Source organism: Kwoniella dejecticola, chromosome 5 (assembly GCF_000512565.2).
Source record: "Kwoniella dejecticola CBS 10117 chromosome 5, complete sequence".
NCBI classification, from domain to species: domain Eukaryota; kingdom Fungi; phylum Basidiomycota; class Tremellomycetes; order Tremellales; family Cryptococcaceae; genus Kwoniella; species Kwoniella dejecticola.
In genome coordinates this window covers 2,088,281-2,115,541 of record NC_089305.1, presented here as the reverse complement: position 1 = coordinate 2,115,541, position 27,261 = coordinate 2,088,281, and the positions used below count along the sequence as shown (strand labels likewise).

General features: G+C 49.0%; 12 protein-coding genes across 12 annotated transcripts; 7 read left to right on the top strand and 5 right to left on the bottom strand.

Annotated features, from left to right (window-relative positions):
* Positions 1 to 336: 336 nt before the first annotated feature.
* On the top strand, positions 337 to 826 carry I303_104889 (uncharacterized protein; the record flags this gene model as incomplete). Its single annotated transcript, XM_018407437.1, has 3 exons — positions 337 to 478; positions 539 to 612; positions 671 to 826. The coding sequence occupies 3 exons, from the start codon at positions 337 to 339 to the stop codon at positions 824 to 826; spliced, it is 372 nt and encodes a 123-aa protein (XP_018262648.1).
* A 251-nt stretch (positions 827 to 1,077) lies between these two features.
* Positions 1,078 to 2,908, bottom strand: I303_104888 (uncharacterized protein; the record flags this gene model as incomplete). The annotated part of the gene is made up of 6 exons (XM_018407438.1): positions 1,078 to 1,392; positions 1,445 to 1,962; positions 2,016 to 2,229; positions 2,281 to 2,433; positions 2,487 to 2,652; positions 2,706 to 2,908. 6 exons carry the CDS (start codon positions 2,906 to 2,908, stop codon positions 1,078 to 1,080), a joined length of 1,569 nt encoding a protein of 522 aa, XP_018262649.1.
* A 549-nt stretch (positions 2,909 to 3,457) lies between these two features.
* On the top strand, positions 3,458 to 5,138 carry I303_104887 (uncharacterized protein; the record flags this gene model as incomplete). The annotated part of the gene is made up of 9 exons (XM_065969058.1): positions 3,458 to 3,649; positions 3,697 to 3,763; positions 3,816 to 3,835; positions 3,887 to 4,151; positions 4,203 to 4,229; positions 4,285 to 4,398; positions 4,530 to 4,582; positions 4,633 to 4,857; positions 4,983 to 5,138. 9 exons carry the CDS (start codon positions 3,458 to 3,460, stop codon positions 5,136 to 5,138), a joined length of 1,119 nt encoding a protein of 372 aa, XP_065825130.1.
* Positions 5,139 to 5,431: 293 nt separating this feature from the next.
* Positions 5,432 to 7,282, bottom strand: I303_104886 (uncharacterized protein; the record flags this gene model as incomplete). The annotated part of the gene is made up of 5 exons (XM_018407440.1): positions 5,432 to 5,646; positions 5,706 to 6,071; positions 6,134 to 6,465; positions 6,520 to 7,001; positions 7,055 to 7,282. 5 exons carry the CDS (start codon positions 7,280 to 7,282, stop codon positions 5,432 to 5,434), a joined length of 1,623 nt encoding a protein of 540 aa, XP_018262651.1.
* Positions 7,283 to 8,352: 1,070 nt separating this feature from the next.
* I303_104885 (uncharacterized protein) lies at positions 8,353 to 9,090 on the top strand (the record flags this gene model as incomplete). The annotated part of the gene is made up of 4 exons (XM_065969057.1): positions 8,353 to 8,371; positions 8,560 to 8,783; positions 8,835 to 8,909; positions 8,983 to 9,090. 4 exons carry the CDS (start codon positions 8,353 to 8,355, stop codon positions 9,088 to 9,090), a joined length of 426 nt encoding a protein of 141 aa, XP_065825129.1.
* Positions 9,091 to 9,713: 623 nt separating this feature from the next.
* I303_104884 (uncharacterized protein) lies at positions 9,714 to 10,997 on the top strand (the record flags this gene model as incomplete). The annotated part of the gene is made up of 2 exons (XM_018407442.1): positions 9,714 to 10,175; positions 10,362 to 10,997. The coding sequence occupies 2 exons, from the start codon at positions 9,714 to 9,716 to the stop codon at positions 10,995 to 10,997; spliced, it is 1,098 nt and encodes a 365-aa protein (XP_018262653.1).
* A 511-nt stretch (positions 10,998 to 11,508) lies between these two features.
* Positions 11,509 to 13,329, bottom strand: I303_104883 (uncharacterized protein; the record flags this gene model as incomplete). Its single annotated transcript, XM_018407443.1, has 5 exons — positions 11,509 to 11,813; positions 11,881 to 12,097; positions 12,151 to 12,640; positions 12,692 to 12,890; positions 12,951 to 13,329. 5 exons carry the CDS (start codon positions 13,327 to 13,329, stop codon positions 11,509 to 11,511), a joined length of 1,590 nt encoding a protein of 529 aa, XP_018262654.1.
* Positions 13,330 to 14,025: 696 nt separating this feature from the next.
* On the bottom strand, positions 14,026 to 16,322 carry I303_104882 (uncharacterized protein; the record flags this gene model as incomplete). The annotated part of the gene is made up of 11 exons (XM_065969056.1): positions 14,026 to 14,129; positions 14,192 to 14,403; positions 14,465 to 14,538; positions 14,596 to 14,815; positions 14,874 to 15,064; positions 15,112 to 15,366; positions 15,421 to 15,516; positions 15,559 to 15,642; positions 15,699 to 15,765; positions 15,815 to 16,092; positions 16,146 to 16,322. 11 exons carry the CDS (start codon positions 16,320 to 16,322, stop codon positions 14,026 to 14,028), a joined length of 1,758 nt encoding a protein of 585 aa, XP_065825128.1.
* Positions 16,323 to 17,203: 881 nt separating this feature from the next.
* Positions 17,204 to 18,418, top strand: I303_104881 (uncharacterized protein; the record flags this gene model as incomplete). The annotated part of the gene is made up of 4 exons (XM_018407445.1): positions 17,204 to 17,321; positions 17,380 to 17,423; positions 17,487 to 17,861; positions 17,927 to 18,418. The coding sequence occupies 4 exons, from the start codon at positions 17,204 to 17,206 to the stop codon at positions 18,416 to 18,418; spliced, it is 1,029 nt and encodes a 342-aa protein (XP_018262656.1).
* A 130-nt stretch (positions 18,419 to 18,548) lies between these two features.
* I303_104880 (uncharacterized protein) lies at positions 18,549 to 20,415 on the bottom strand (the record flags this gene model as incomplete). The annotated part of the gene is made up of 4 exons (XM_018407446.1): positions 18,549 to 18,692; positions 18,753 to 19,512; positions 19,570 to 19,991; positions 20,098 to 20,415. The coding sequence occupies 4 exons, from the start codon at positions 20,413 to 20,415 to the stop codon at positions 18,549 to 18,551; spliced, it is 1,644 nt and encodes a 547-aa protein (XP_018262657.1).
* A 1,162-nt stretch (positions 20,416 to 21,577) lies between these two features.
* On the top strand, positions 21,578 to 23,731 carry I303_104879 (uncharacterized protein; the record flags this gene model as incomplete). The annotated part of the gene is made up of 6 exons (XM_018407447.1): positions 21,578 to 21,581; positions 21,637 to 21,963; positions 22,024 to 22,197; positions 22,258 to 23,369; positions 23,424 to 23,513; positions 23,567 to 23,731. 6 exons carry the CDS (start codon positions 21,578 to 21,580, stop codon positions 23,729 to 23,731), a joined length of 1,872 nt encoding a protein of 623 aa, XP_018262658.1.
* A 593-nt stretch (positions 23,732 to 24,324) lies between these two features.
* Positions 24,325 to 26,856, top strand: I303_104878 (uncharacterized protein; the record flags this gene model as incomplete). The annotated part of the gene is made up of 3 exons (XM_018407448.1): positions 24,325 to 24,642; positions 24,743 to 25,075; positions 25,174 to 26,856. 3 exons carry the CDS (start codon positions 24,325 to 24,327, stop codon positions 26,854 to 26,856), a joined length of 2,334 nt encoding a protein of 777 aa, XP_018262659.1.
* Positions 26,857 to 27,261: the final 405 nt, after the last annotated feature.

Here is a 27,261-nt window from a genome sequence, read left to right as displayed (position 1 = left end):
CCCCTAACCCCCTAACCCCCTAACCCCCTAACCCCCTAACCCCCTAACCCCCCTAACCCCCTAACCCCTAACCCCTAACCCCAACCCCTAACCCCTAACCCCTAACCCCTAACCCCTTTTTTTCACGTTTCGTGGAGCCCCAATGGACCACTTAACCGAAGTACCTCGATCAATTGCCACTTGATTGAACCCCCTGCCGGGTACCTATTTGGCCCTTTTTTTCACGTTTTGTGGAGCCCCAATGGATCACTTAACTGAAGTACCTCGATCAACTGCCACAGACCTTAGATTGCAAAGCATCGGCGGCAGCCGGACAAGTATGCCGACATCTGTTTGATGATTGCATCACATCACGCAGGCAGTACTGCTCAAGCTGCCGACCTACTCGTGCTCAATGGTTTGGGTGATCCTATTGAAGGCGGCAAAGTGAAGCTCAGACTGGGCGTCGGTGATCGCCTGGCTTTCGCGCAGATTTGTGGTACGTTCACATGACTACCCCTCCAATCTACGCATGGATTCGTGCTGACTTTCTGAGTAGGGATGAAAGACGCGTTGACCAACAACATATCCTCTCGATTCCTCCTAGACAATGGCCTACCCGCGGGAATCAAAGTAAGCTGAGTCTTTATCACGGCCGCGGCCACTTTTCTGACGGTGATACTTGCGTTAGTTGTTGCCATTCGGCACGCTTGAGAACTCCATGCCGTACTTAGCCAGAAGAGCTGTCGAGAACAAGTCATTTATGGCAGGCGCCGACGGAGCTACCAAAGAGCGTAGTCGTCTCGGAGACGAATTACTCAGGCGACTGGGGGTCTCCAGGTCGTGATCTCAATTTGCCTGGAGGTGATAGTGGAGGCTGCATGTTCCAGTTGTACATGCATGAGAATCTGGCTCGGTTATAACACTACAAACTGTTTGAGATCCTTCCTTATATTCCTCGAGCCAACTCCTGTTGACGACGTCATATTGTCGATGACCTTCACATGAGTCGCTGCTCCTTCGCCATTCAGACGTCTTGCCTGTTCATAATCCCTTCGGGCGCGTTCCCCTTCAAGCCATGAGAACTGATCAATGGATCTAAATGGAGTACTTGTAATCCGGATTCTGAAGATCGGTAAGATCCTCGAAAGCGTGAAGATTTGGACCATCCTCTCTCTCGCCGCGCAGCGCTTTGGCAGCTTGTTTGGCAGAGTTCCTTCGAATCAGCATTGTTCGAGTCGCAAGAGCAAGGAGAATATAAGTTGCGTATAGACCAAGGTGGATGTAGAGCGAAGGGATGTATCGAGGAGCCCATGTCGACCAGAATAGCTGAGGGGAGACTGCGTTGCCCGCTCCCCAGGCCATGAAAGTCGTAGCGTAAGCAATGGACTTCTTGGTTTGTCCTGCGATGTTCTGCGATGCTTATCAGCAATGACTCGGGATACATGGCTAAGGTACCACTTACTCGACTGAGCACAACCGAAGTAGCGGTGTTACAGGCGCCGAAGAATTGTAAAAGGAGAAAGGCGATCATCAAACCCACTCGGGTCTTGTCTCCAGGAGGTACACATACGATGACGATCGTGCCGACCATGTTCAAGAGGGTGAACGCGATCATGGTCAAAAAAGTCTGCTCGTACTTTTGCTGAAGATAGGCCATGAGGAAGTACGCGCAGACTCCGACGACTGATACTGGAATCTTCAAGAGCTGACTTGTCGCGACGTCGAATCCGAAAGCTCGGTTGATTAGCAGCGCACTGAATTTGCCCACACCGCCGATAACGAGAGTTTGACAGAACGTCAACGCAAAGAGAGCGTAGACTTGAGGATCTTTGGCAGTCTCCCAGGCTTGTTCGGATTTCCAGATCTTCTGCTTGATACCCTGATTGTTCGATCGTACTCGCTCTACCAACTTGGTCTTGAGCTCCTCGTTGGCCCATCGAGCTCTCGTCGGACTGTCGGGAAGCAAAAGGAAGACGGTGACTAGGCTGAGAGTCAGCAGCGGATCGGAGATAGAGTACTACAAATGGACATACCCGTTGCGACCGCAGAAATGCAAGCAGCGGTAAGAAGAAGGTATTGCCAGCTCTTCAAGCTTCCGCCGTTGTTCTCGCGGACGTGGTAGAAACCGTAACCCATAATCGATTGGAGACAGGTAGAGAGGGAGGTAAACGAGTGCCAGATAGCGGAGATGACGGCTTGTTCGGAGCTCAAGTACCACTGAACCATGATAGTGACTAGACATGGGTTCTATCGAAAGTGTCAGTAGTGTCATGCACGATACTGTCTATGTATACTCACAAAAGACGCTTCGAAGAACCCAAGCATCGCTCTGTTGGCCAGGATATGAGGCACTTGTAATGAGAATGTAAGCCAGAAGGCGAGAGCGGTCCAGATGAGCATCGAGAATGCCAAGACTTTAGCCACAGGGAAACGACGGATGAGTTGCGAAGCCTGAGAGAGTCGTCAGCTGCTTTGGCTTGGCATCGGAGTGTTAATTCACATACCACAGGGTTACCAGCGACGAGACCGATCCATAAGACAGTACTAGTCAACGCGTAGTCTTGACCTGTTGCGTTTACGTCTTCGAGCCATCCCATGATACTGATGGGACTAGTAGCACCTTTGTCCATAGCTTGAGCGAAGTAGGCCAAACATAGAAGAGGTAGGATCCTGCACATAGGGTTAACATCAAGCGGGGTAGTATCACATTATATAATGCTTACCTGCGATCAATCATTCGTTTCAGCCTCTTGTTCTCAGCTTCGTCGATGATCAAAGTATGGTCAAGATAAGGAGCCGCTTCGGTATCGGTGACCTTCTCTACAGGTAGATGTTTGACATCTTCAATTTGATCGTCTTGACCTTTCTCGTCGATGTAGACCGCTTGGGTCTTTGCGTCATGGTGATTGACAGTGGGTAAGGACATGTTGTATGGATTGTAAATGATCAGAAGCGATGGTTTGGTTGTGGAATGGAAGAAAAGACAAAGATAATCGACGGTTTTTATATCTTTGATCGTTCTATAGCCCCACGGGACCACGAGTGGGTCCAGGTCCACCCGTGGGGACGGGCCGATATGGATGTGATGCGGTCCGCGATCGCATGGGAGCTCAAAATAGTAGCCAAGCAGGCGGAAAGCCAAGAGAACGCTGGAAATAGTTGCAGCTTTTGGTGCAGGACAGGTTGCCAAGAAGTCAATCAATCGCGACTCGAAGATCGTCTAGAGTGATCTTCATTGCCAAGAACTCAGCTATGGGAAAACGTTGCACGAGTAACGTAAGATGCCAAGAGAGATCCACTTACGGGATCTAAAACACGCGGGTCGAAGATGGATATTGTGTGCTATTAGAGGAACACATGAAGTTATTTGGGCATGTTGTCCACCGCGTTCAGTGGATATATATATAGCTGGTCGGGCCTTCTGCTTCTCCATCAATCCGTCAACAGAGGGAATCTTAGACTAAAGAGGTACATCATGGTTCTTCAGATCACGGAAGACAATCGCCAATCAGCAAGCGCCCTCTTCAGCGCGGACGGCTTTGATGAATTGATACCTCCACCAGCTTTTGATTACCGGAGCTATGAGCTTGACAATGCGGAAGCCGAGTCAAAGCTTGCGTTACTGATTGAAGGGATGACCAAAGTCGAGGACAAAACAGGAAGATTCGTATATCAGCGTGAGTGATAGATGTCGGAGGATCTCAACACTGACAGATAGTCCCGGATGGTCGAATCATCGACACATGCACGTATCACCGGTGGGAGTGGCCTCAAGCCATAGGTGAGTCAAGTCTTGGACCCTTTATACCAGCTACGACTGACATACAGTGTAGGAATGAACGGTCTCTTCGATGTGAGAGATCTGCCGTCTGCTGTTGCATACCTCATCTGACCCGCTTTCAAGTATTATCATCTGAAATCGTCACTCGACCCTTCATCGCCAGTCGCAGAGAACGCCTTGAATCTCATGAAAGAGTGGTATTATCAGCGGACGAGTGAGGGTATACCAACGAAGAATATCAACTCGATGGCTGTCATGTATAGCGTCGCTTGTCTACTGGATCTGGACAGGCGACGAGGTCCAGGATCAGTGCTGGAAGAAGAATGGAGACAGCGATTTGAGGTATGGGTAGACGAATGGGCGGAATGGATAATGTATGAACTGCCAAGTGGGTGACCGATTGGTATGACAGTCTTCGAAGCTAACCTCGCGTTGACAGGAACGGCGCAAGGTGGCTTTCAACATGGTATGTCTCGTATCAGAAGCCTGCTCTTGTATTGTTAAGAAGAATCTGTTCACAGTGACGTTTCGACTTGCAAATGAAGGCCAGCTATGGGATGATACTCTCATGATGACAGTCATACCTCTTACCAAGATCGGTCTACTGCTCAATCGACCTCATTACATAGAAGAAGGTGAGTACTAGATTTGAGAAAACAGTGAGCTCATTCTGCAGCCAAATTCCAATTCCTCTTGCATACCCAATATTTGATGGACGAGGTATCCGGCTTCTGGTATCACGCTTGGAAGTTCGACTCATCAGCAGGGTCGTCTGGAACTCACTCTTCTAACGCCCTGTGGGCACGTGGGAACTGTTGGGTAAGCTACACGTCGCTTTTCCAATACATCTGACGCTGACTTCTTGGTAGATAACTTTGGCTATACCAATGTTCATCGAGCTCACTGGTCTAGCGCCTTCGGATCCAGTCTACCGCATGCTGGTATCCACATTCCATCGTCAAGTCGATGCCTTGATACCCCTTCAGGACACTGCCAGTGGCTTATGGCATACTCTTCTTGACGATCCCAGCAGCTACGTCGAGACAAGCGGCTCAGCTGGTTTTGTCGGAGGAATGCTCATGGGTATCCGATTGGTGAGTCTCGAACAATCTAAGCAGCTTGTTGATTCTTCTAGGGTTTACTCGATCGGAGAACATATCTTGATACGGCAATCTCTGGTCTGAAAGCTTGCCTGGCACAAGTCACACCTACGGGTCAGGTTGGAAATGTGTCCAAGGGTACTCCTGCAGGAAAAGATCGGAAATTTTACAAGGGGATACCGCGGATGGGAATGGTCTATGGGAACAGTCTTTTAATCGTGGCGCTGGTGCAGTGGATGAGGCTGAATCAAAGGGACGCGGGGACTCGTATCTAGCTCTTGAGGAGAGTTGTATGTACAATTTCTGCAGACTGCTAGAGGATACAATCAAACAAACATTGCCAGTACGAGCAGTGTGACATCTTGACGTGTAAGTTGAATGGCGTCTCATTCTGGTGTGTATCTTTTCGATGCCTTAAGACAGAATACACATATCTGCATACCGATTCCATACCAATTCCCTATACGTGGTTTTCATTGTTTAAACTCTTATTGACATGTGCAATCGCAAAGCTCTTCTCGACAACCCTTTTTCAACTCTGCACACCTTGATCATTCCATTAATTCTTCTACTCATCCTCCTCAGGACCGATAACAGTCTTTTCGAATTGTCTGGCGGGGATACGTCTTCGGAACATGATGTCAATTTCTCTGTAAGACCTTCCCTTCATCTCGGGGAGACAGAAGTAGGCGGTTACCAAACAGATGAAAGCGGTACCACCCCAAACGTAACCGCATTTTCCGCCAAGATCTCCTCCAGTCGGGTTCAGCATGTACGATGCCACTGTGCAGTTAAACAAAGTCAGCCTTGATAGGTCCCATGGGATCGTGCAATTCACTCACAGAAGATACAAGGGATCTCAACGATGTAGTAGCATGCTCGTCCAATACCTGTGGTGAGAGGTCGAAGTCTGATCGAAGAAGTTTCACCGATAACACACCAAGATACTGGTGCGGCAGCGAAAGTGAAGATGACTGATACAATCAGCCCGAAACTGGCTTGCGCGTTACGGGTTGCAGTTGATTCGGGAATCGAAGCAGCGATGCCGAGTGCGATCAACATGACAACGTTGAACAGTGTACCGTAGATATAGATGGGTCGTCGTCCATAGTACGTCGTGAGAATCCAAGAAAGCATAACGAATACCATTTGGAGAGCGGACGTGATGAGTCCAAGCGCGAAGGCAGTGTCGGTGGACATACCGGCCTCTGCAGAACGCGAGGAATTGTCAGCATTACTCCAAAGATATATATAGCGAGGGAAAACTCACGTTCAAAGAAGTACACAGCTTGGTTCGCGATCAAGTTACCGGCCAGATTCTGGGCAGCGTATATACCACAAACGATAAGAGTTCTTCTAAGATCGGAACCCTTGAATAGCTCAATGTAGTTGGGAGAATCTTCGCTTTCTAATTCCACGACTCGACGCATCATAGCCACGGTCTCGTGTGCGTTCACTTGGTTCTTCTTACCGAGACGTTCGACAGATCGTGCAGCTTGATCGAGTTTTCCCTTTCTGACCAGCCACCAGGGTGATTCGGGAGCGAAGAACATGAGAACAGCCAATGGTGTAGGGAACATCCATTGCAGTGCAGTTGGAATTCTGCAGAATGATCGTTCAGCACTAATAAGATCGTGGAAAGTAAACACAACTCACTTGTAAGCACTCGTCTCCAAGTTTCCTTTTTGGTAGCTGTATGTTACCGCTCCGACAATGATACTGCCGATTGCCCAGAACATCTGTAAGACCTGTGTTGCAGGTGCTCGCAATCGCATGGGTACGATCTCACTGCAGTATGCTGGTGCGTTGGCGATGAAGATACCCCAAGGAAGTCCTTCTAGAAGCTGTGCAACGAAGAAGACAGGGAGCGAGTCGGCGAAGAACATGATGAAGATGGTTGCGTTCATGAGCATAAGCCCAACCAGTGTTGCCCATTTATAACCGATTCGACTGGTCAAAGGTCCAGCAAGGAATACACCGATCAGAGCACCGAGCTGCCCGGCCATTTGCAAAGCGGATTGCCATTTGGTGGCGATAATCCATTTCTGAGTGACTTCGTCGAAGAAACCGAATCTTTGAGTGAAGGCAGGTAGAGCGATGAAGTTACCGATGAGGAATACATCGTATGATTCCATGATCTAAGTCAAATTAGTACTGAGTCCTACCTGAGACGGATGAACCAGACACTCACAATGGTGAAAGACATGATAAACGCCCAGAAACAAGCCATTGGGTATGCTCTAACAGCCTCCAGCACAGTCATCTGGTGCTCCATCTTCTCCGCCTCCATCGCATCCGCCTTCATCTCATTGTGTCCCTTGGTGACGCTAACATCATTGACATGCTCGACTTGACCTTTTTCGTTATAGTCGGCAGCCGGTACGATTGGTTGAGGGACGCTTCCGATTTCGTTGCTCATGTTGATCAGTGGTGACCCGCAATGTGTTGTGGGGGATCATCAGACTGGATGCCCCGGGGCCAGGTATATATGTCAGTCATCCCTCGATCGAAAGCGGATGTATAGCGCCGTCTCAGTCTTACGCCCGTATTTCGCGGATCACACTCCTCACTCTCTGTAGCAACGGATTGCAATACACGTGCAGTCGTCCCGATGAACCATGTGCTTGCGGAAAAGTCGGCAGCTCTTTGAGACGATGCCATCATACGAATTACTAAAATAGCCCTGCGATAGCATCTTCTTCGATCGATGATATGCCGAAATCACGCTAATTTCTTTTTTTAAAACAGAAAAGGTACGAAGTTGCGTTAGTCATGTGGCTTCAAACGGTTCCGCAGAAACAGAACTTGTAGCTGCCAGCTCTCGATGTTCAAGCGCGGAGGCGAAGGGGAAGAATCATTGAATAACGCATTCCCCGGATTCACCCCGCTTGATCAAGCTCTCGAGTTGTGCGCGGAAGATTAAAACCGCTGCGTTTCACTTTGCGGTCTTCGGAATATCGTCATCAGCGGCATCAGCTGACTGAAGGCGCAAGAATTCGCCTGTTTTGGTTAGCTCCGGTAAATATTGTGCTTCGGCCGGCGTAGACACGAGACAACGCAGATAGGCATGACGTTCAGCATTTAGGCATGCGCCCGGGATAGGCTCTTGCTTTAGGCTCGAAGGACCGATGTTTACGCCTTGACGATGGCATGCAGGACGCTCCACGATGGCAACAGAGCTTCACTCAACGGTACTTTGCTTTACTCCTCAAGCTGAGCTCCGCCCACTGCAAAGCACGCAGAAATGGACCTCCCTTTCTTCACCGTTCTTGATTTTCCTCACGCAATTGGCTTGAAATTATCTCGCCAGCGTCACAATATACGCTATCAATCAAAAATACGAGAAGCTTCCATGAAAGAATGAACCGTGATCCAACATGATGATGATGCTCATCACCCGATCTGCGACGCCCTCTTTTGCTATTCGTTGAGCGCAAGTCTACCGTAGGGAACCGATATGGATTCATGTCATTTGCGGCAGACTACGCCATGTTCAGCGCTCACCGAAGTTTGCCGAGATGTACCGGATACTCCGGGAGGAGAATGATGGACTTGATAGTATCAACAAGCATTAAAGCGAACCTTTTCTAATGTCAACCCAGAACAAATTTGAGAAAATCCAGACATTTAGACACAAGTGCGTTACTGGAAGGCTGTGAACCTGAAGCAAAGCTAATATAGTTTTTTTTTCGCCAGTGACTCCAGTCCCCCTCACTGTGATCAAAGGCGCTTCGCACGCCAACCTTCCCCTATTCCCCAACGAAAATGCTGCTCTAGGCGATATCCTTGAAACCAAGACCAAGACTAAGGACGGTTACTTCACTTCGGGATTTTATCGAATCGTGGCTGGGCGATCTAGACCCGCTGAATATTCTTTCGAGGAGGCTAAGCTTGTATTGCGGGGAGAAATCGATATACTCGTGAGTCGAGAGGCTTGATGGATTGTCTGCTTTTTTCACTCTTCTGCCTAGGATGAGGCTACCGGTCGAACAATTCATGCAGTGCCAGGGGACTACATAATGTTCCATGTGGGTTCCAAAGTGCAGGTAAGTCGTGAATCCCAGAAACATGTTCACTCCGTCTTGAACGATAATAAAGCTGACATCGACATTGACCTAGTTCTCCACACAATCCGAGGGTTTCGCTTTTTATGTCGTCACTAGGCCAGGAAATAATCCCCATTTGACGGATAGAGTGGAACAAGCTAGTCCGAAAGCTCGATTATGAAGGTGTTAAGGATTACATCTTGTTAACATACACAGTACGATCCGCAACTAGCAGTACATGTGCATGTCGCGAGAAGTGCAAGTATGCATACCAAGTCTTCATTTGCTTGGAGATGATAGCTGGCTTGTGACGTAAATGACCCTAGATCCTAGATCTCCTTGCACTGGATTTTGTATCAAAGGGGCTGCTAAAATAGAGATGAAGCTTGTTTCAGTGGGAATGGGTTCAGATCTCTGCTTTCCCGCCTTAATTGATTCGCCAATATTCAGTGACTTCCTGACCGTATGTCCGAGTGCACAACATGGCCCAAGGTATTACCATGTAAGAGTGCCTGAGTGGGAATGTAGCATAGTGTGAAGAAGAGGGTGAGGAAACGATGGGAAAAGGTTGAATGAAGAAACAAACGGAAGAATCACTCAACATCGCCTTCCAGATCACACTAGTAATCGATAATCCTTTGACAAACACAGCCATCCTTCTTCATCTTCTTCATCTCATTGTCTTTCTCTTCTTCCCTTCCGCGATATATCAACAACATCAACACGAGAATACCAAGCGATAGCACCATCTCCACCTCATAATCACCATCTGCGCCCTTCCGAAATAGGACCAAACCCAACATCATGGGCTTCCACGGTGAAGGTATTGGAGGTGCCGTCTTCCTCGCTCTCTACTCGATCAACCTTTCCATCTTGATCTTCGGATTCTCAACCAGACGAATCAGCTTCAAATCAGTCTACTCGTTCCTCCTCTTCCACGTCTGCCTCCGAATCAGCGCTCAATCAGTATCCATCGTCACCGGTACCAAAGACAGACTCGACACTGGACTCCTCATCGCTTTCTTCGTACTGGGAGCGGAAGGATACTTCTCACTCGTACTCTGTGCTTACCGTTTTCTCATTCATCACCATCAACACATCTACCCCGTCAGCGGAAGTTGGTTGGAAGGCAAACCGAACAAGAACAAGAATACAGGGGCCAAAGATCCGTGGTATGTTAGATTCAAAAGGGCTATGACTGCGAGAAACAGTGATGGAACGAAGGATCCTTGGGTGATGACTATCATTCACTGGACTTTGATCGGAGTAAGCATACTTCTCTCCCTTCCTGACTCCTCAAATATACATTCTAAACCCGCATGGCGATCAATGAACCTCCTCTCCTTGCACTGACTTCATACCCAGCTTATAACCACATCTACGTTATATATCCCTCTTACATGTGACTCCCCACCCATGGCATCTGCGCTGACCATATCATCTTAACCACAGGCCAATACTATCATCATTGTCGGAGGCACAAGAGCGACCGGCGTAGATTACACTGAACCCGACTTCTGGAAGCGTATCCACGACGGTCAAGTCCTTAGAGCAGTCGGACAAGCCATCTTCCTTGCCATCAATATTCTTCTCGCCATCTTCCTGTACCTCTCCGTCAGACAAGACCGGAACCCCAACGGTACTCTCCCATCAGGATGGAATCACTTCTTCCGTGTCGAAGGGGTTCACGGGGCTATCGATGCCGCAGATAGACCTAAGATTAGATCCGTGTCCCCTGATCTCCTCGTACTCATCCTCGCTTGGCCACCCCTCATCATTCGAGGTATCTTCGGTCTCCTACAAGCGCTCGTCAACCCCATCAACTACGCTTCCCCTGCAGCTTATGGCTCAATCACCGGCTTCACCAAACTATTCATAGCTCTGGAGAACGTCTTCTCGGTCTTACCCGAATGGACCGCCTGTTGTCTTCTCTGCATGACAATGTTCTTCAAGGTCGACCACTTACACCGCTCCGAGAAACTCCACAGCATCTCAAATGAATCAACTACACCACCAACAGGCGGACTCGGTGCGGCTGAGCAAGGTGACGTCAGAACTGCGGAAAGTCACGGCATGAAGCAGATGTAAAGGATTCCGAGAGATGGGCTGTAAGCTATTCTGCGATACTTAGCTTTGCGTTCGACCTCTACACCTCACACCTTGATTATTCACGCTGATTCTAACTTCCAATTTACTTAGTTAAACGACCATCAATTCAAGTCTCCCTCTGATTCTGATTCCCTCCATACCTCAATCTCTGGGTCCACTCAAAGCCGTCAATCAAGCATCATCTCGGCCTGTACATATCCGATATTCTGGAAATTGTGTATATAATCGTTACATGCAAGTACAATAATTCCATTCTTTGCACACCGCCTTCAAACTCGTTCAGCACACGCTGCAACAATCAAGCAGCCTACGATGTCACCTGATTCTGGAGATCAAAGGCAAACTTCGGACATTCGATTTACCGTAGATTTGACCCCGGGTTTCCGGTAGGGTGGGTATTAGGACATATGATCTACTTCATGCGTTGCAATAGATGCCATCTCGTTGCGTTACTGGTCTTGTGCATCATATCTGGATGCTATCTATTGGGCTAAGCTCTACTTTGGACCAAGGCTTGCTCGTATTGTTCCTCCGCCTTTTTCGCCCCATCAAATTGCTCCACTTCCCCTGCGACCACTGCGACTTCCCGTGCCTTCTCCCTTCTACGCTGCTCAGCCAGTCCTACAGTTGCGAAAACACTTGGAGAATCGATGAATACTTGATCGATCTCTTCAACTGACAGACCAGTGGTCTCTGGGTAGAAGAAATATACAGAAGGAATGATGCTCAAGGCGACTGCGGCCCAAACAAGGTAGAATTTCCAGCCAAGAGATGTGAACCCGATGGGTGTGGTCACTACAAGGAAATAAATAATGAGCATGACTTCCTGTTCAAAGTCTGGTCTTCGTGCGAGTGCACTCACAAGCCACGACAAATGCAGATAACCAATGCACAGCGGTAGAAATACCTGAAGCAGGAGCTCTATATCTGGTGGTGATGACCTCTTGAGAGTATAGGAAGTTGACACCGAGGAAACCGATCGGGTAGAAGGCGACAAATAGGAAAGCAAAAACAATGGCGACGTAGGCGGGGACAAGATTGTCATCCGTGACTTGTGAACCGCATATCGCGAGTGCAAACTATGACTCTATCAGCGATACAAATCGTAGCGAGGGGAACGCGGAACACTTACCATGCACGCGCTCATACCGGAAGCAGCAATCATTAGAAGTCTCCTCCGACCAGCTCTTTCGATCGTGAAAAACGGGATGGAACAGCAGATCAGCTTGAAAGTGAGATCGGTCGCGCCCAAAATCTTTGACAAATCCTTGGAGAGACCGATTGTGGAGAAAAGTTGGGAAGAGTAGTAGGTGATGAGAGCGGACCCAGACATTTGAGAGAACAGCTGGGTGGCAGAAGCTAGGATGAGTCGGTATAACATCTTCTCTTTGCCATATTTGAATAGACTGGTGAAGGATGCCGATTCGGCGGAGAGCTCGTTTACAGAAGTGATTGAAGCCAGGACGAATTCCGTGTGTTCACTGTGAGGCTCCACATCGTCTACCAGAGCAATCACTTCCCGAGCCTCCTCAGGTCTCCCTTTCAGAGCTAGCCATCGAGGCGACTCGGGGAAAGAAAAGGTGAATATCATGACAATTATGGCGAGGATACCTGTAGTCATGCTGTGTTGCATTAGGGTTAGTGATGTGCTTGATCTGACTTTCGCAACTCACCCAGGCAGACGCCAGTTCCAGGACGAGGTTGTCTCTGCCTTGGAGAAACCGAAAGTGAGCCACGAGGATAGAGCTATACCCGCGGCAATGCAAATTCCATCGATGATGACGTGGTGACCTCTCTTGTGCACCTTGCTTGTTTCTGATTGCCAAACTGGGACTGTAGACGACATCATACCAAGACCAGCTCCAAGGACCACTGGAAGACGCAATGCATCAGCGTTTGATGTGATTGATCGATAATTGATACCCGACTCACTCCTTGATACAATCAATTGGGCTAGATAGTAAGCCGAGCATTGCAAAATAGTCCCTATCAAAGCCACTATAGCCCCAAGCATGACCGTTCTCCTTCGCCCCAATTTGTTGCCGAGATACATCGTCGAGAGACACCCAAGCGCAGCTCCCAGGTTCAACGATGCCACCGTCGTACCCTGAATGAGCGAGTTGTGACTTTTCACGGCCCCTTTGGTGGTGGTGGTATCGATTTCTGGAAACAAGGTGTAAAACGTTTTGTACCCAGTGATTCCACCTCCGTATGAGAGTGAGAAACCCATTGCCAAGAACACTGGTACGACGACGCAGAAATTCATGAATTCCTGAAGGGTTTCTCCCTTTTTGCCTAAGATCGTTCGCATGTTGACGACCTGGTGACTTGGCGAGGATGGTTGACACTGAAAGAGAGAGAGCTGTAGCTAGTTGCTCAACGAATCCGCTTGTACACTGTTTCAAAGCAGCGAGATCGATCAGGATGGTCAAGATAGAAGAACAAATTCGATCTCGTCTAAATACAATACGTGGGGTCAGAAAACTTTAGACGAAAAAATGGGGCTTGACCCTTGGTTCCACGATCGTGCTTGGAGCCCTTTTTTGCAGCAGCTGCTAACCAATCGAACGCCGACTGTTGCGAAATTGTCGTCAGGAAGCAGGACAAATTCTCGTACTTAGCGAAGTACCGGTCCGAAGCAAGTTCATTTCAGCGTGCAGCCCCTGCACAGAAGGCGGAATGCGTCTAAGGCAATGAACCTTTCATATCCAATATATATAGAACGCCAAGGAACTTTTAGTGTGTCTGCAACCGAAAAAACCGCAATGTAGGCCGGCGGCACCGCAAGCTTTTCATTTTATTCAATCAGGGTTGTAGCCTTATCCCTGACCAGCAAGTCACCGAGACCGTCATCAAATTGCGCGCGCTAGGTTGGGTCGGTCAACTGAAAGTCGTCATTTTGCTCAATGTCGATACGGCCGAGAACCCAAATTCATCCCCCTATCCGGTGCGACGAGTAAATCGTGCATCGACAGTAGTGATTACAACAAGAATCGGACACTATACATCACTTCCAAATCTCTTGAATACATTCGACCATATCTGGCTTAATCTGGCTCAAATCTCTGACACCCATCAATTGCATCGCTGTTGCTATCTCTTTCTCCAAAACTGCAAAGTCCAAAAATCAGTGGTCAAGGCAATGAATGGGAAATGGGCTTTGTCTGACTCACTTCGCACAGCCCTGATGACACCTTGTTCCCCGTAAGCCGCCTGTGCCCAGAGAAATGGCCGCCCCAGTCCTACCCCCTTGGCTCCGAGAGCCAAAGCTTGCAGAACCTCATGTCCTCTTCGACAACCTCCATCTACATATAGTTCTATCTCCTTCACCAGCTGTGGATCTTGGGCGTGTATCGATCTCAGACTGTCAAAGCCGGTTCGGGCACTGAATGCTTGATTATTAGCGACGGGTTCGTCAAACGAGCAAATGATTCTTCGGAGCTTACCCATCAAGCTGCCGACCGCCGTGATTTGACAAGATACATCCGGCCAAACCATGCTTCTTCGCTAATCGTACATCCTGCTCTCAACGATCAGCCATCTCAACCTGCCGCTGAAGGAAGAGAAAGACTCTCACCTCTATGTGTGACACACCCTTGAGATATATAGGTAGTCCTGGAGCGTGTTTCTGGATAAATTGGAGATCATCCCAATTCTGACTTGAATCGTGCCATTGGTCTTCGTTCTCTATGGGTCCCATCCTAATTCCAGGTTCGGCATCGCCCTTTGTACCCTTGAGCTTCTCCGTGACCTGTCTGTGATCGCCGACGTTGGAATCCACCGTTAAAAGCAATGCCCTGACGCTCGCAGGTCAGTCCACGGCCTAGATCCTGGAAGCGATGGATGAAGACTCACTGACACCCTCCTTCAAGCACTTGTTGCAGCTGTTCAACGTTCTTCTCACGGTCTCGGCTCAAGTACACTTGATATACCATGCCCATCTTGTTTCCCATCTCCTCATCCATCTTCGCTTTCTCCTCCAATATCTCTGTCAAAGGGAAAGAAGCCGCTGCAGATACTCCTTGGACGATGCCCGTTTTGGCCGCCTACGTGAATGTCAGCAGGTGTTGGTGCCTGTGTAAAGCTAGCTTACCCCTCGAACGATGTTCAGTTCTCCATCAGGATGACCAAGTAGGGCGTTTGATGATGGCGAGACATAGATGGGCAACGCAGAGGGTATACCGAAAATTTTGGTTTGCGGTCTGACGCTAGTCACATCTCTCATCACACGGGGAACCAGGCGACATTTGCGGAAGCTGGATCGATTTTGTGAAGCGGAATGACCGTCTAAGCTGTATCCAGAGTAGTAGTTGGACACCCTAGGCGCCAAGAACGATTGAGCTGTTTCCTGTTGAGAAGGGGCGTCAGCAAAGCCTGCATATGGAAACTGACCTCAGCTCACCTCCAAGTCTTCTAAACCCAACATTGTTTCCACCTCGGGCAGCGCATCTCTCGCCTTTTCAACCCTTGCTTGCTCCGCTTCAAACGCTCTGAGGGACTATCGAATGATCAGCGGCCGTATCAAATCGAGTGAACTCACCTCTTCCACCTCTTTGGGGTTCACCAAACCCTTGAAGCATTCCGGCGACAGGTTATTCTCAAGTGTATTGGGGGGATGCACTGGCTTGAATAACTCGCTGTGCCTGTCAGCCGTGTCGGAATCAGGATAACTCACGTTACGTCTCTGCCGGCGTTGGCTACTATGATCTGAGACCCTCCGGGATGATTCTTGTGGAACTCAGTGACACTGCGAAAGGTTAGCAACGATTTGAATCAAGCCTGAAAAGCACACTCACTCAAACACTTTTCCCTCTACCACCACCCAAGCGTCGTGAGCTAAATGATGAGATGCTACTTCCGCCATAGTGAGGTATCCGTCGGAATCGTTTGATGATCCGTCCACCTCCCACCCTTCGGCCCGCAAGTCCTCCTGAGGGTCTATCCTTGACATCACTCCAGCCTTCTTCGAGCCCTTGGCTCCGGACACTGTCCCATCGATGTCCTTGCGCTGCTCCTCATTTACATTTGCCCGACTTTCCAGATGGATCACCGATCTTGTTCCGGCGTACACGCCCTAAAATCAATGTTAGCCTGAGTAAGAGGCTGACCATAAAGTATTCAACTCACGATGATGGCTATAAGACCGACAGCCGCGTGTATGTACCTTTTGGATTGAGTGTCTGGCAATCGTCTCGTTGTTGAAGAAGCACTGGTAAATTGCGCTCTTGTGCATGTTGGGCATGGATGAGTAGCTGCCCTCGCTCCATGCCGTCGTGCAGTATTGACTAATGTGGACCGTAACATATTGCTTGCGAGTACGCAGATGAGGATATGATGTTCGGTTTATTCAACGATAATTTATGTTTTCGTAATATCAAGTCAATTTCGATTTCCCAACCAAGCCATTGGACGGGATATGATCTTTCCGCTCGGACCGGACTCCGCCACCGGAATCCCACACCGCGGAAGGCAAGTGGATCCCGTCAAGCAAATGGATATGTGCATCTCATCTATCCATCTGCTGTCAATGGGTTTATCGGGCATATTGACAAAATCTGGGGCAAAGGGCTTTTCGCGCCAAGCAGGTGCGGAGCATCCTTGGATCTGGTGATATAAATACTCTATAAGGCGATGCTGTTACCGAAATTGCAGCACCATCCGACGGGTGAGGGACGGCACCATGAATGGCTGAGGGAGGGCACCATGCCTGTTCTGCCTGTCTCATCTGAGGTCACGTCTGTTACTCAACCCACCTTGGTCTTCATGCCATCGTGGTTCAATGGTTCAAATCTGTGCATACATCTGAAATTCCGAACTCTTCCTTGCCTTGCAAGCTGTGCCAGTTCATTTCGCAGCGATATGAAATCACAGCGTACCTATCGCACGCAACCCGATTTGTCGCCAAAATTAGGCTTCCATGATCAGCCTTGCGATAGAGCTTACGAACCGCAATTAATAGAAGCTGTTTGGACTGCATGCATATGCCGAGGGTCCAAGTGGAGGTGAATCAGCTTACCAAACGATTGTAGTCAGCCAGTGAAGCGATTGACGTCAGGAGTGGAGGTCAGAGCCGGTTCTATCGGATGGCTCACTGCATATTTATATACATGGACTCGGTGACTGAAGCAATTTGAAAGATTTTGATTTGGATTAGAACATCTTGCAAGAGATACCGATTGTGCAACATGTCGCCGACCTCTATGAAACAGTGGAAATTAACAGGAAGAGGAGATTATGATCAGCTCAAGCTTGAGACGGATCAGCCTGTACCTAAAGTAGGAGAGAATGACATTCTTGTTCGAGGTAAGCGGAGAACTTGTCTCACATTGAAGTCGTTAGGAGCTGATCAAATACGTTACAGTCAAAGCGGTCTCCTTAAATTATCGAGACATCTCGATCGTGAGGGTGAGTATTCTTGTTGACCCCTGCCTGTATCTGCCGATGAGTGGCTCATTTGTTGTGCCATAGGGCACCTACCCATTCCCTCTCAAAGATGTAATGGTTCCAGTATCGGACGCTGCGGGAGTCGTAGAGGCGGTCGGATCGAGAGTTACTAGATTCAAGAAGGGTGACAAGGTATTACCGACCTTCCACCAAGTGCAACAACCTGGCAAACCGTCTCTTGGGGGACCCATTGATGGTGTGGCAAGAGAATACTTGGTGGTTAGCGAATTGGACGCCGCTTTGATGCCAAAAGAGTATGACTTCGTTCAAGGATCAACTCTGCCTTGCGCTGCTTTGACAGCTTGGGACGCGTTGTTTGGGCTGGAAGGTAGAATTTTAAAGCCTGGAGACTGGGTCCTGACACAAGGTACAGGTGGTGTGTCTCTTTTCGCCTTGCAAGTGAGTGACACCCTTGATGACATTCTCTTCACGTGGACCCGATACTCAACAGCCTTGATTTTTAGCTGGCCAAAGCGGCAGGCGCTAGTGTGGTCTCTACCACGTCCTCATCGGACAAATCTGAGATACTTAAATCCCTCGGAGCGGACCATGTCATCAATTACAAGGAAGATCAAGATTGGGGAAAGACAGCTAAAAGTCTCACCCCGAACGGAGCCGGTTTCCAACATATCATCGAGATCGGTGGGCCCGGTACTCTCAAACACTCTCTCAATGCGATCGGTTTCCAAGGAGTGATCTCCGTCATCGGTTTCGTCGCTGGAAGTGAGGACCAAATGCCAACTCTCCTCGACTGTCTATCGTATCAATGTATCGCTAGAGGTATTTTTGTTGGAAGCAGGGAACAATGTGAGGATATGGTTAGAGCGATCGACAGTAATGGCTTGAAGCCTGTGGTGGATTCCGAGGTATTCAACTTCGAGAATCTACCCAAAGCTTATCAATACATGGAAGCTCAAAAGCATGTTGGCAAAGTTGTGGTCAAGTTTTCGGACTAGACTAAAGCCTTAGATATTCGACAACGATGAATCTGTAAGGCGCGAGCTTGACCTGTAGGAGATCATAGTCATATGTATAGGGGAATGCATGGAATTGCAGCACCTAGATACGAGGTTGCTGACGTGATTCCTATTTCCTGTATGTGAAACGTCCACCTAGAACGGTTGCCAATACGGTCAAATTCCTCATACCTGCAGCATCACATTTGAGGGGGTCTTTGTCTATCAGGACGAAGTCGGCTCGATCCCCAACTTCGATACTTGCTTTACCGTTCTATAATATCGCAATGTGTCAGTATGGTGACGAATGACGGATCTCACTGGTATCACTCACGCTAGTACTGGAGACCCAAGAGGTATAGGCATCCACTGCTTGCTCCTCACTCAGAGGCAGTCCTCCGGCTCGACGACGAGACATCGCAACAGCCATTGCTTCCCAAGGGTTCATCTCCGCTACAGGGTTATCACTACCGAACTTCATCTTCACACCTGCATCGGCTAAACTCTTCAAAGCCCACGCCCTATGTTCTCTTCCTGGCCAGTACGTCAAGCATGTCTCTCTGTCATCTACTAAATGTTTCGGTTGAACGGAAGCTATGAGATCGAGCTGCTTGAACATCGGTATGTCATCCAGCACGAGCAGTTGAGCGTGTTCGATAGTCGATCCTGGAAGGGGAGGGATAGGATTCGTGGCCATGGTGGTCAGACAAGTGGTATTGGCTTGATCGCCTATCGCATGTATGGCGAGCCTGAACCCATGCTCCGTAGCCTTTCTAGTCCATACTTTGATTTTCTCCGGCGACTCATTCATCATTCCATAGTCGTCGGTGTTGGGGTAAGGATCATGACAACAAGCGGTTTGCGAGCCCAAGCCTCCATCGGTAACCATCTTGAAGGGACCAATCGTTATCAGACCATCAGTCTGAGGTACCACGTCTCCGGTCTTGAATCCTTGCTTGACAGCATCCTCGAAATGCGGTTCGTAGATACCCAAATTAACCCTCAATCTGTCAAACCCATTGATACACCTTCTCTTCCAATCTCGGATGTTGAAATCGATTTCCAAGTCCACGATCTCAGTGATACCCAGCTCACTGTATTGCACATCAGTACGTTGCTAGTTGATATCCCAGAGGAATACGGTAACTCACGCTGCATTTTTGGCCCATGCATCTATCCAAGCGTCCATCTCCTTATCATCGATCTTTCCCAATTGATGTGTCAACGGCCAAGCAGCTTGTTCGTAGAGTATACCAGTTCCTTCCGCTTTCATGCCGTACTTTTCTAGTCCATAGGAGTTGCATACCATGGAGTGATATCCGTTGTAGAAGAGGAATATGGGTCGAGTGGAGCTGACATATTTGTCCAGGTTAATACGGTTCATCTGATCATTGTCAGGCCAATCGCCGTTTCTCATATCCACACCAATCAGGTCTTCTCGGTCGAATACTGGGTCATTCAAAGCTGCTTTCATCCTTGCAAAGACGTTCTTGGCGGATTTCTCCCCTTCTAAATGTACACGATGGTTGTAATGAGCTGCTAATTTGGAGTGTACATGCCAGTCGATCATACTCTGTAAAGATAAAGGGGTGCGTCAGTCCCAGTACGCGGTGGGTCAGGATTTTAACGGTCACAATGAACCCAAAGACGTCTGCGAGATGCTTGAGAGCCTAACTTACCGGTCCCAGCCACTGTCCTTGAAAGTCCACTACCTCTAGATCCGATGAGTCCGCTACTTTTTCAAGGGTCTGTCCAGTCCGAGCAACCTTCCCGTCCTTGACCAGCACATCCTGTAATCCTTTATCCTCTAGACCCACAAGCTTGACGTTCTTGAATAGTGTCGACTTGACGAGAGGCTTCTGGTCTATGTGTGATATCGATACTTTCTCTGACTTCTCGTTTCCCTCTTGCACTAGAGTCGACTTAGAATCGTTGTCATAGTCGCGAGGATTAGCAGAAGGGGGTGGACCGATGATTCCTCGTAAACAGCTAAGCATGTTGTTGCGCTTGTCCGGAGTGCGTAATCAGATCTAACAGCTTTGTTGTCGAATAAAACGTTATCATCGTGAAATTGGACCGACAAGGAGAATGGATATTATAGTTATCAACCTGCTGCGACCAGGCGCTGGATTATCGTAATGACATGCTCTATCCGATGATCGAAGATAAGCGCGCGGACGTGGTGCAGAGCGTCTGTTCCACATCATCCAATATAGTCAGTCTTGGTATGAAAACGAGTGAGGGAGATGGCGCTGGGCGGTAGATGGTAGAATAAATCATGGGAAGACACAATCGCGCCAAAAGCGGGGCGCCTTTTTCCCATTGACCCGTCGACCATCATAGGATATGCAGGCAAGATTTGATTCGCTCAACGAAAGTCGGGCATGTCTGACAGCTGATAAGACAGCAATTCGGGAGTGCATGTCAGCTGATAAGCCATACCCCAAGCGCAGTCGTCGGAGCCGATAACTACTATGTTCGCATTCACCCTTCGAAGATCATCGTGAATGTCAGACGACACGATCTGGCCACGTAGACTCTACTGAACTGTAGATCGAGCATTCTCTGCCCAGTCAACGAAGTGATGGGTTCTCATGAATGGCTGGCAAAGGTCCACAATACATGGAAGGCTCGAAGTGCTACTTTCGTTCTGCGGACATCCCCAAACCTGTGTTTACAAGTTTGCGATAGCTGATTTGGGTATTCCTGCTGGCATCCGTGAGTCTGCCGATGATGTTACCCTGCTGCTGACGGGAGACCACCTTGAAGAGACCGAGCATGCATGAAGATCTGCCCACCATCAAGGGTGAGACCGCTGATGGCGCGAATACAGGCTTTACACGCTGCGCGCGGAGCGGAAATGATGTTACCAATTTTTGGTCAACCGCTCCAACTACACCAATGTTCGATGTTTATGTATCTCCTTCCCTCTGACACGATGCGACCAATGAGATCGACCGGCAATCATCTTGATAAGGGACTGACCTGTGGCAGCTAGCTGGAAGAGCCAAAGATAAGGAATCAGTAGGTCAACATTATAAATAGGTCAGCAGGTCGACTGAGAAGACTAGCTTCTACCCTCTCATGGATCCTCTCTCATACGGCACCTCACTGCTTTGTTGAGAATACAGTTCCTGCTTGAACGAAAACCATACAATCATGGGTGAGCATGACTTTGTCCTCTTGGCTGAAGCAAAGCTGACGAAGGGTTTGTTCAGCCACGACCCTGTCCGAGGTGACCCCAGCCATCGGTCCTCAGCCGGTGGAGCTGGGCGACTTGCCTACGAAAGGCATACACGACATAACGACTGCGGTTCCATCTTTGCCCGAAAAGGGCTTGGATACTGCAAACGTCGACGAGGCTGATGTCAAGTCCGCGGCAATCATCGATGCGTCCGACGGTAACGAATACCCCACCGAAGAAGAACTGAAGACTCTGAGAAGAGTATCCGGTGCAGTCCCGAAGATTGGCGTTGCTCTGTGTCTGGTCGAACTAGCTTCTGTTGCGAGCTACTACGGGTCCACAGGACCGATCACGAACTTCTGTAAGTGTTCGCATCGCTGATAACTGCAGAACTTCTTATCTGATGACCAGCCTTGCCTAGTGAGCAACCCCTTACCCGACGGTGGTAATGGCGCAGGAGCTGTTGCTCCCGGTGAAGCCGGTCTCAATCAAAGCGCTGGTGCACTTGGACAAGGAACTGTCACATCATCAGCACTCATCAATCTCTTCAGCTTCTTGACTTACGTGTCACCTATTCTCGGTGCGATACTTGCCGGTGAGTCGCTCTGATTCAGTATGTCCATCGGACGGGGAGTAAGCTAATTATTGACCTCAGACACGAAATGGGGTCGATTCAAAGCTATCTGGGTCGGAACGATCGTCGGCTTCTTCGCACATGTCATTCTCATGATACCCGCTATCCCAGCTGTCATCCAGCATGTAAAAGGAGCTCTGGGCGCTTTCAGCGTATCGATTCTCGTTCTCTCGACTGCTTCAGGATTTATCAAACCTGCCTTAGCCCCACTGTTTAACGATCAAAGTCCAGTCAAGGTTCCGACTATCAAAGTACTCAAATCAGGTGAAAGAGTCATCCTTGATCCTCAAGTAACCGTGGAAAAATACACCATGATCTTCTATTGGATCATCAATGTTGGTGCTCTGTTCGCAGTCGCAACCAGTTATGCTTCGAGAAACGTTGGATTCTGGTTGGCCTTCCTCATTCCTGGACTGGTTTACATGTTCATGCCTCTGGTACTGGTCGCTATCTCAAAGAGCTTGTACAAAGCCCCGCCTCAGAACTCGGTCGTCGTCGAAGCCTATCGAGTCTTCAAGGTATTGTTCTCCAACGGCGGTTGGAAAGGTGTATTTCGACGTGGACCGGAATGGTGGAATCGAGCGAAACCGTCCCATATCATGGCGAACAACAATCAAGCCGATATGTCAAAGATCTTATGGGACGATAAATTCGTTGACGAGATCCAGCAATCCCTTCAAGCTTGTACGGTTTTCTTCTTGACTCCCATCTTTGTCATGTCCGACGGAGGTATCGGAAATTCCCTCAATGCGATGTCAGTAGCGATGAGGCTCGACGGTGTACCCAACGATCTCCCAACGTACTTTAACCCTATCGCAATTCTGCTTGGCAGTCCTTTGTTGACTTACGTGTTATATCCATACCTCAACAAGCTCGGCTATCAGTTGAAACCCATGACTCGAATGTCGATCGGTTGCTTGATGTCTTGTTCCGCCTCGATCATGGCCGCAATCATCCAATGGCGAATCTACCAGACATCCCCGTGTGGTTGGTACGCCAGTACTTGCGATGATGTATCTACTGTCAGTCTGTGGTGGCAATGTCCCATCATCATGCTTCCTGCTTTCGGTGAATTGTTCGTCAATGTGACTAGCTACGAATTGGCTTACACAAGAGCTCCGGCTCGTATGAAGGTCAGTGAATCAGTACAATCCCTTTCTTTCAATGCTGATGGAATCAATACATAGGGTCTTGTGTATGCTATGGCATTATTCAGCGTTGCTATCTCAGCCGCGATTCAATTGGCCATTGCAAATGCTATCCAGGACCCATACTTGGTAAGTTCAGTCCAGTCTGCGTCACCCCTCACTGTGCTGACGAAGTATTGTAGGTCTGGATATGGACCGCACTTGCTGTTGCTGTATTCATTCTGGCTATTCTTTTCCCCACCTACTTCAAACACTTGAACGAAGCAGCATCCAATTTTGCTGACACGAACCGAATGGAGGGTAAAGAACAACCGATGGTCAAGGCAAACGGAGGTCAAGTCGCGTAGAGTGGCATATTTTGAGCCTTAGAAGGAGAAGATGGTCGTCTGTGGAATGGAAGTAGGCATTTGACGTTGTATGCTTGTTGTGTAGAGGTATAACCATGAGCGGAGTAGTTGTTTGAGTAGTATAGAGATGGTTTTGTATCGACCAACTGCGGTGACGTATGGTGTAAAGGGCTCTTACGGTGTTTTTTCCTTCCCTGAGTGGGATTATGAGTATGAATAAAATGCTGTGTCTTGGACCGATTAAAATACTGCTTCCTTCTCTCCTTCTTCCTAATAGTCAGACTGAGACCACACAGCTTCTTGACTTCCTCTCCCCAGGCATCTGTTCTCTCCTCGGTCTAGCGGTGATTCTGTCCTTCGTATGCCAAGCGACCAAGATGCGACTCTGCAATGTTCAACATGACGGCAAAGCGGTGTATACACTATACAACCAGGATATTCCCCTTGGAAGGCGACCTAAACCTCCTTAGTCTCCCTCGGCCACCGCAACCACCGCCATCACTGCGTCACTGCTGGGCAGTAGCAATATACCAACACGACCTCTTGCCGTCGTATCTGCTGGTCAGGATCCCATTAAGATAGACCGGATCAATATGTCGATATCGAAGGAACGCATATCGTCGTCCCGTAACGGATTGCCCAATTCTGGGTTCACTTCTAGAATCCCAGCTCCTTCCACGTTACCTCTGAGAACCACTTCAAGAATACGGCAACCTCAGAGTTCACGCAATAACCCCTCGATCAAATGGAAAGGACAAGCAGAGGGTCTTACCGGAATTAGCAGGATACCACCCCCCAGAGTCAGCTTTTTGACGCCCAGAGAAGTCTGGAGCCCATTAGCTACCCTTATTCCCGGTATGACATCAAGCTCGGAATCGTCAGGTATCATGGGGGGTCCTGCAACACCCAGAGTGAGTCCCTTTTGCATCCTTTTCGTGCGGACCTGCCCAACATACTGAACCAAATCACAATATCATCTATGTCCTGCGCTTACTGACCTCGATTGTTTAGATGCCAAAATATCAGCTGAAAGACACCGGTCCAATCCCTTCGTCCAGCTCTCAATTGCCATCAACAAGCATACCTAGACCGCCCATACGTCCTAGACCTGTGTCACGTCCCTCAGTGAAAGCTCACCGACAACCTTCTATTCACCGGTCCTCACTTCAGATGCCGAGACCACAACCTCGCCCTCCTGCTCAGTTCACATCCACTCAGCTTTCAAGCCGACTCCCCTTACCTTCGTCTTCTAGCCGATCACGGCCTCTCTCTTTGCCGCCGAACGAAGCTTCACCTATAGCTATACCTCCCACACGTCCGACAAGCTATCAAACACCTCCCTCCGTAACCCTCTCGGCGAGTCCGTCATACCTCTCCCAAGCGCTATATCCATTCCCGAACCTCGTCCACTTCCGGCACGACCCGCTCATCCACCCCCGAAGCTCACGAATGGTCTTCCTACATCTATCGCGCCATCACGCGAGCTTTCCGACCAGTCAAATAGCTCGTCGACGTATTCCTCCGCTTCGTCATTGGCTCGACATAGGGCGATCAAGGGCAGAGGGAAAGATCGATCATCGTTTGCTAGATTATCCGCATACTCACCTCCTAACCATGGTGCTTTGATCAAAGCTCTCTGCGTCGAGTCTGAGAGTGAAGAAAGTGAATCGACTATCTCAGATCATTCGATACGCACCGTAGCCACCGTCAATCAAGCAGTCACTGTAGAGACAACGCCGACCAGACATATCAGCTTGAGCGCATCGATCAATGAGTCAGAAAAGTCATTCCACGCCGAACCGGAATCGAAGCAGCCTTCGATCTTATCAGCGGATAATCATCAGGGTGGTCTCACAGCACCTTACCTCGTACCGTCTTCCGCACCGCCAATGACATTACAGTGGGAGTCAGATGAGAGCTCAGGGGAAGTGGATGATGCAGAGAGAGTCTGGCGAGAACTGGAAGCTAAACTTGGGAGAAAGGTCAGGGGAAGGAGCCTGAGAAGAGGTAGATGGGTTGTCAAGCCAAAAGGCGATACTGGATCGTTTGATACCCCTCATCTAGATGAAGAGGAGGTCGATGAGGAAGAAAATGTATCCGGAGTAGAGATGGAAAAGTCGCCTTCTGGATTCTCTATCTCCATGTACTGCTCCCCGTCATCCAGCAAATCCACGCCGCCATTGACAATCGATCGTGTGAGACCGTCATCCTTCACATACGGTAGCTCACCTATGGTGTCTTCTCCGACTTCAGCCACAGCTCTCTTCGACATGACTGCACCTCTGGTACCCAGCGGCATCAATAATGGTTGTACGCCATGGAACACACCACTGCTGAATAAGGGGTCCATCAAGCGAGGGGCAAGAGTCAAGAAGAGATACGCCTCGGTCGATGCGGCGGAAATAGGACCAAAGAGCAGATTGGGTAGTCTAGAAGAAGCAGAGAGAGTGGAATTTAGGCCTCAACCCTTCGATGAACAACCTTTTAGTCACACCGAAATATCATCGAATCCGCCTTACTCCTGGTCAGCACCCAATCAATCAGATGGGAGGCGAAGTGAGCCACGAGCGTCATCGCCTGTCCGCTCGGACGAGTCGGACGAGGACGACGATGAGGGTCCAGTCACCAAGAGTCCAAGTTCACGCCCGATGTACAGGCTTGACTCCCATATCGTATCTGCATTGTCAGCTCTTCAGGGGTCATACGATTCACCTGAGCTGGACTTTGCCTTGTCTTCTTCGCCGATCTCATCACCCATAAGCGATACCTTCGTCGATGATGAGGATGAAAGTCTGGAAGGAGGATTGGGGCTCGGGATGAATCTGCGCTTGAAGACAATTTACCATCTTCCGACGCTGTCACCCAAACTCAGACCTTCAGCGACTCGTGCGTCCGTCGTCACTTCGAGACCTCAAGAAGTATCATTGTCGTCCGATCGGTCCGAAGAGAAAATGCATGCTACAGAGTCAAACACCAAAGTGATAGATGAGGTATCTCACGGGAAGGACATAGGGGGAATGGCACAAGTCGGAGATTCGAACGACGACGATGTCTTGGTCATTCGAGACTTGGACACGGGCTTGGAAAGACAAGTGAGAGTTGGAGACGGGTTGAGTTTGACGTGATCGAAGTGGACAGATTCTGTGAGCCAGTGGGAGAACCACATCGCCTCTAATAGCTAAATGGATATAGCTATAGCATGTTGGGTACCTCTTACTTGGGCCCAATGCACCGAGAGTCATTCATTCTCTGTTTCCTGATGTATCGCGTGTTCACCATTTTCCAATCATCATGGTACGGGGTGGGCTAATCTGAAAATCCATGTTGTCTTTTGATCCCCACCGTCTCATCAATTTTATCATGACAGCCTTTCATTCGAATGCACACCTCCTTTCTTGATGTTCTCCAATCCCGTCCTTTCACCACGCTCAATCGCATCGCCACCATAACGTCCCATCTTTCTCGCAAGCTTACAGACCTCGTTCACCTGATGATCGAACAACAATTATCTAACATGTTGCAGCTTAACA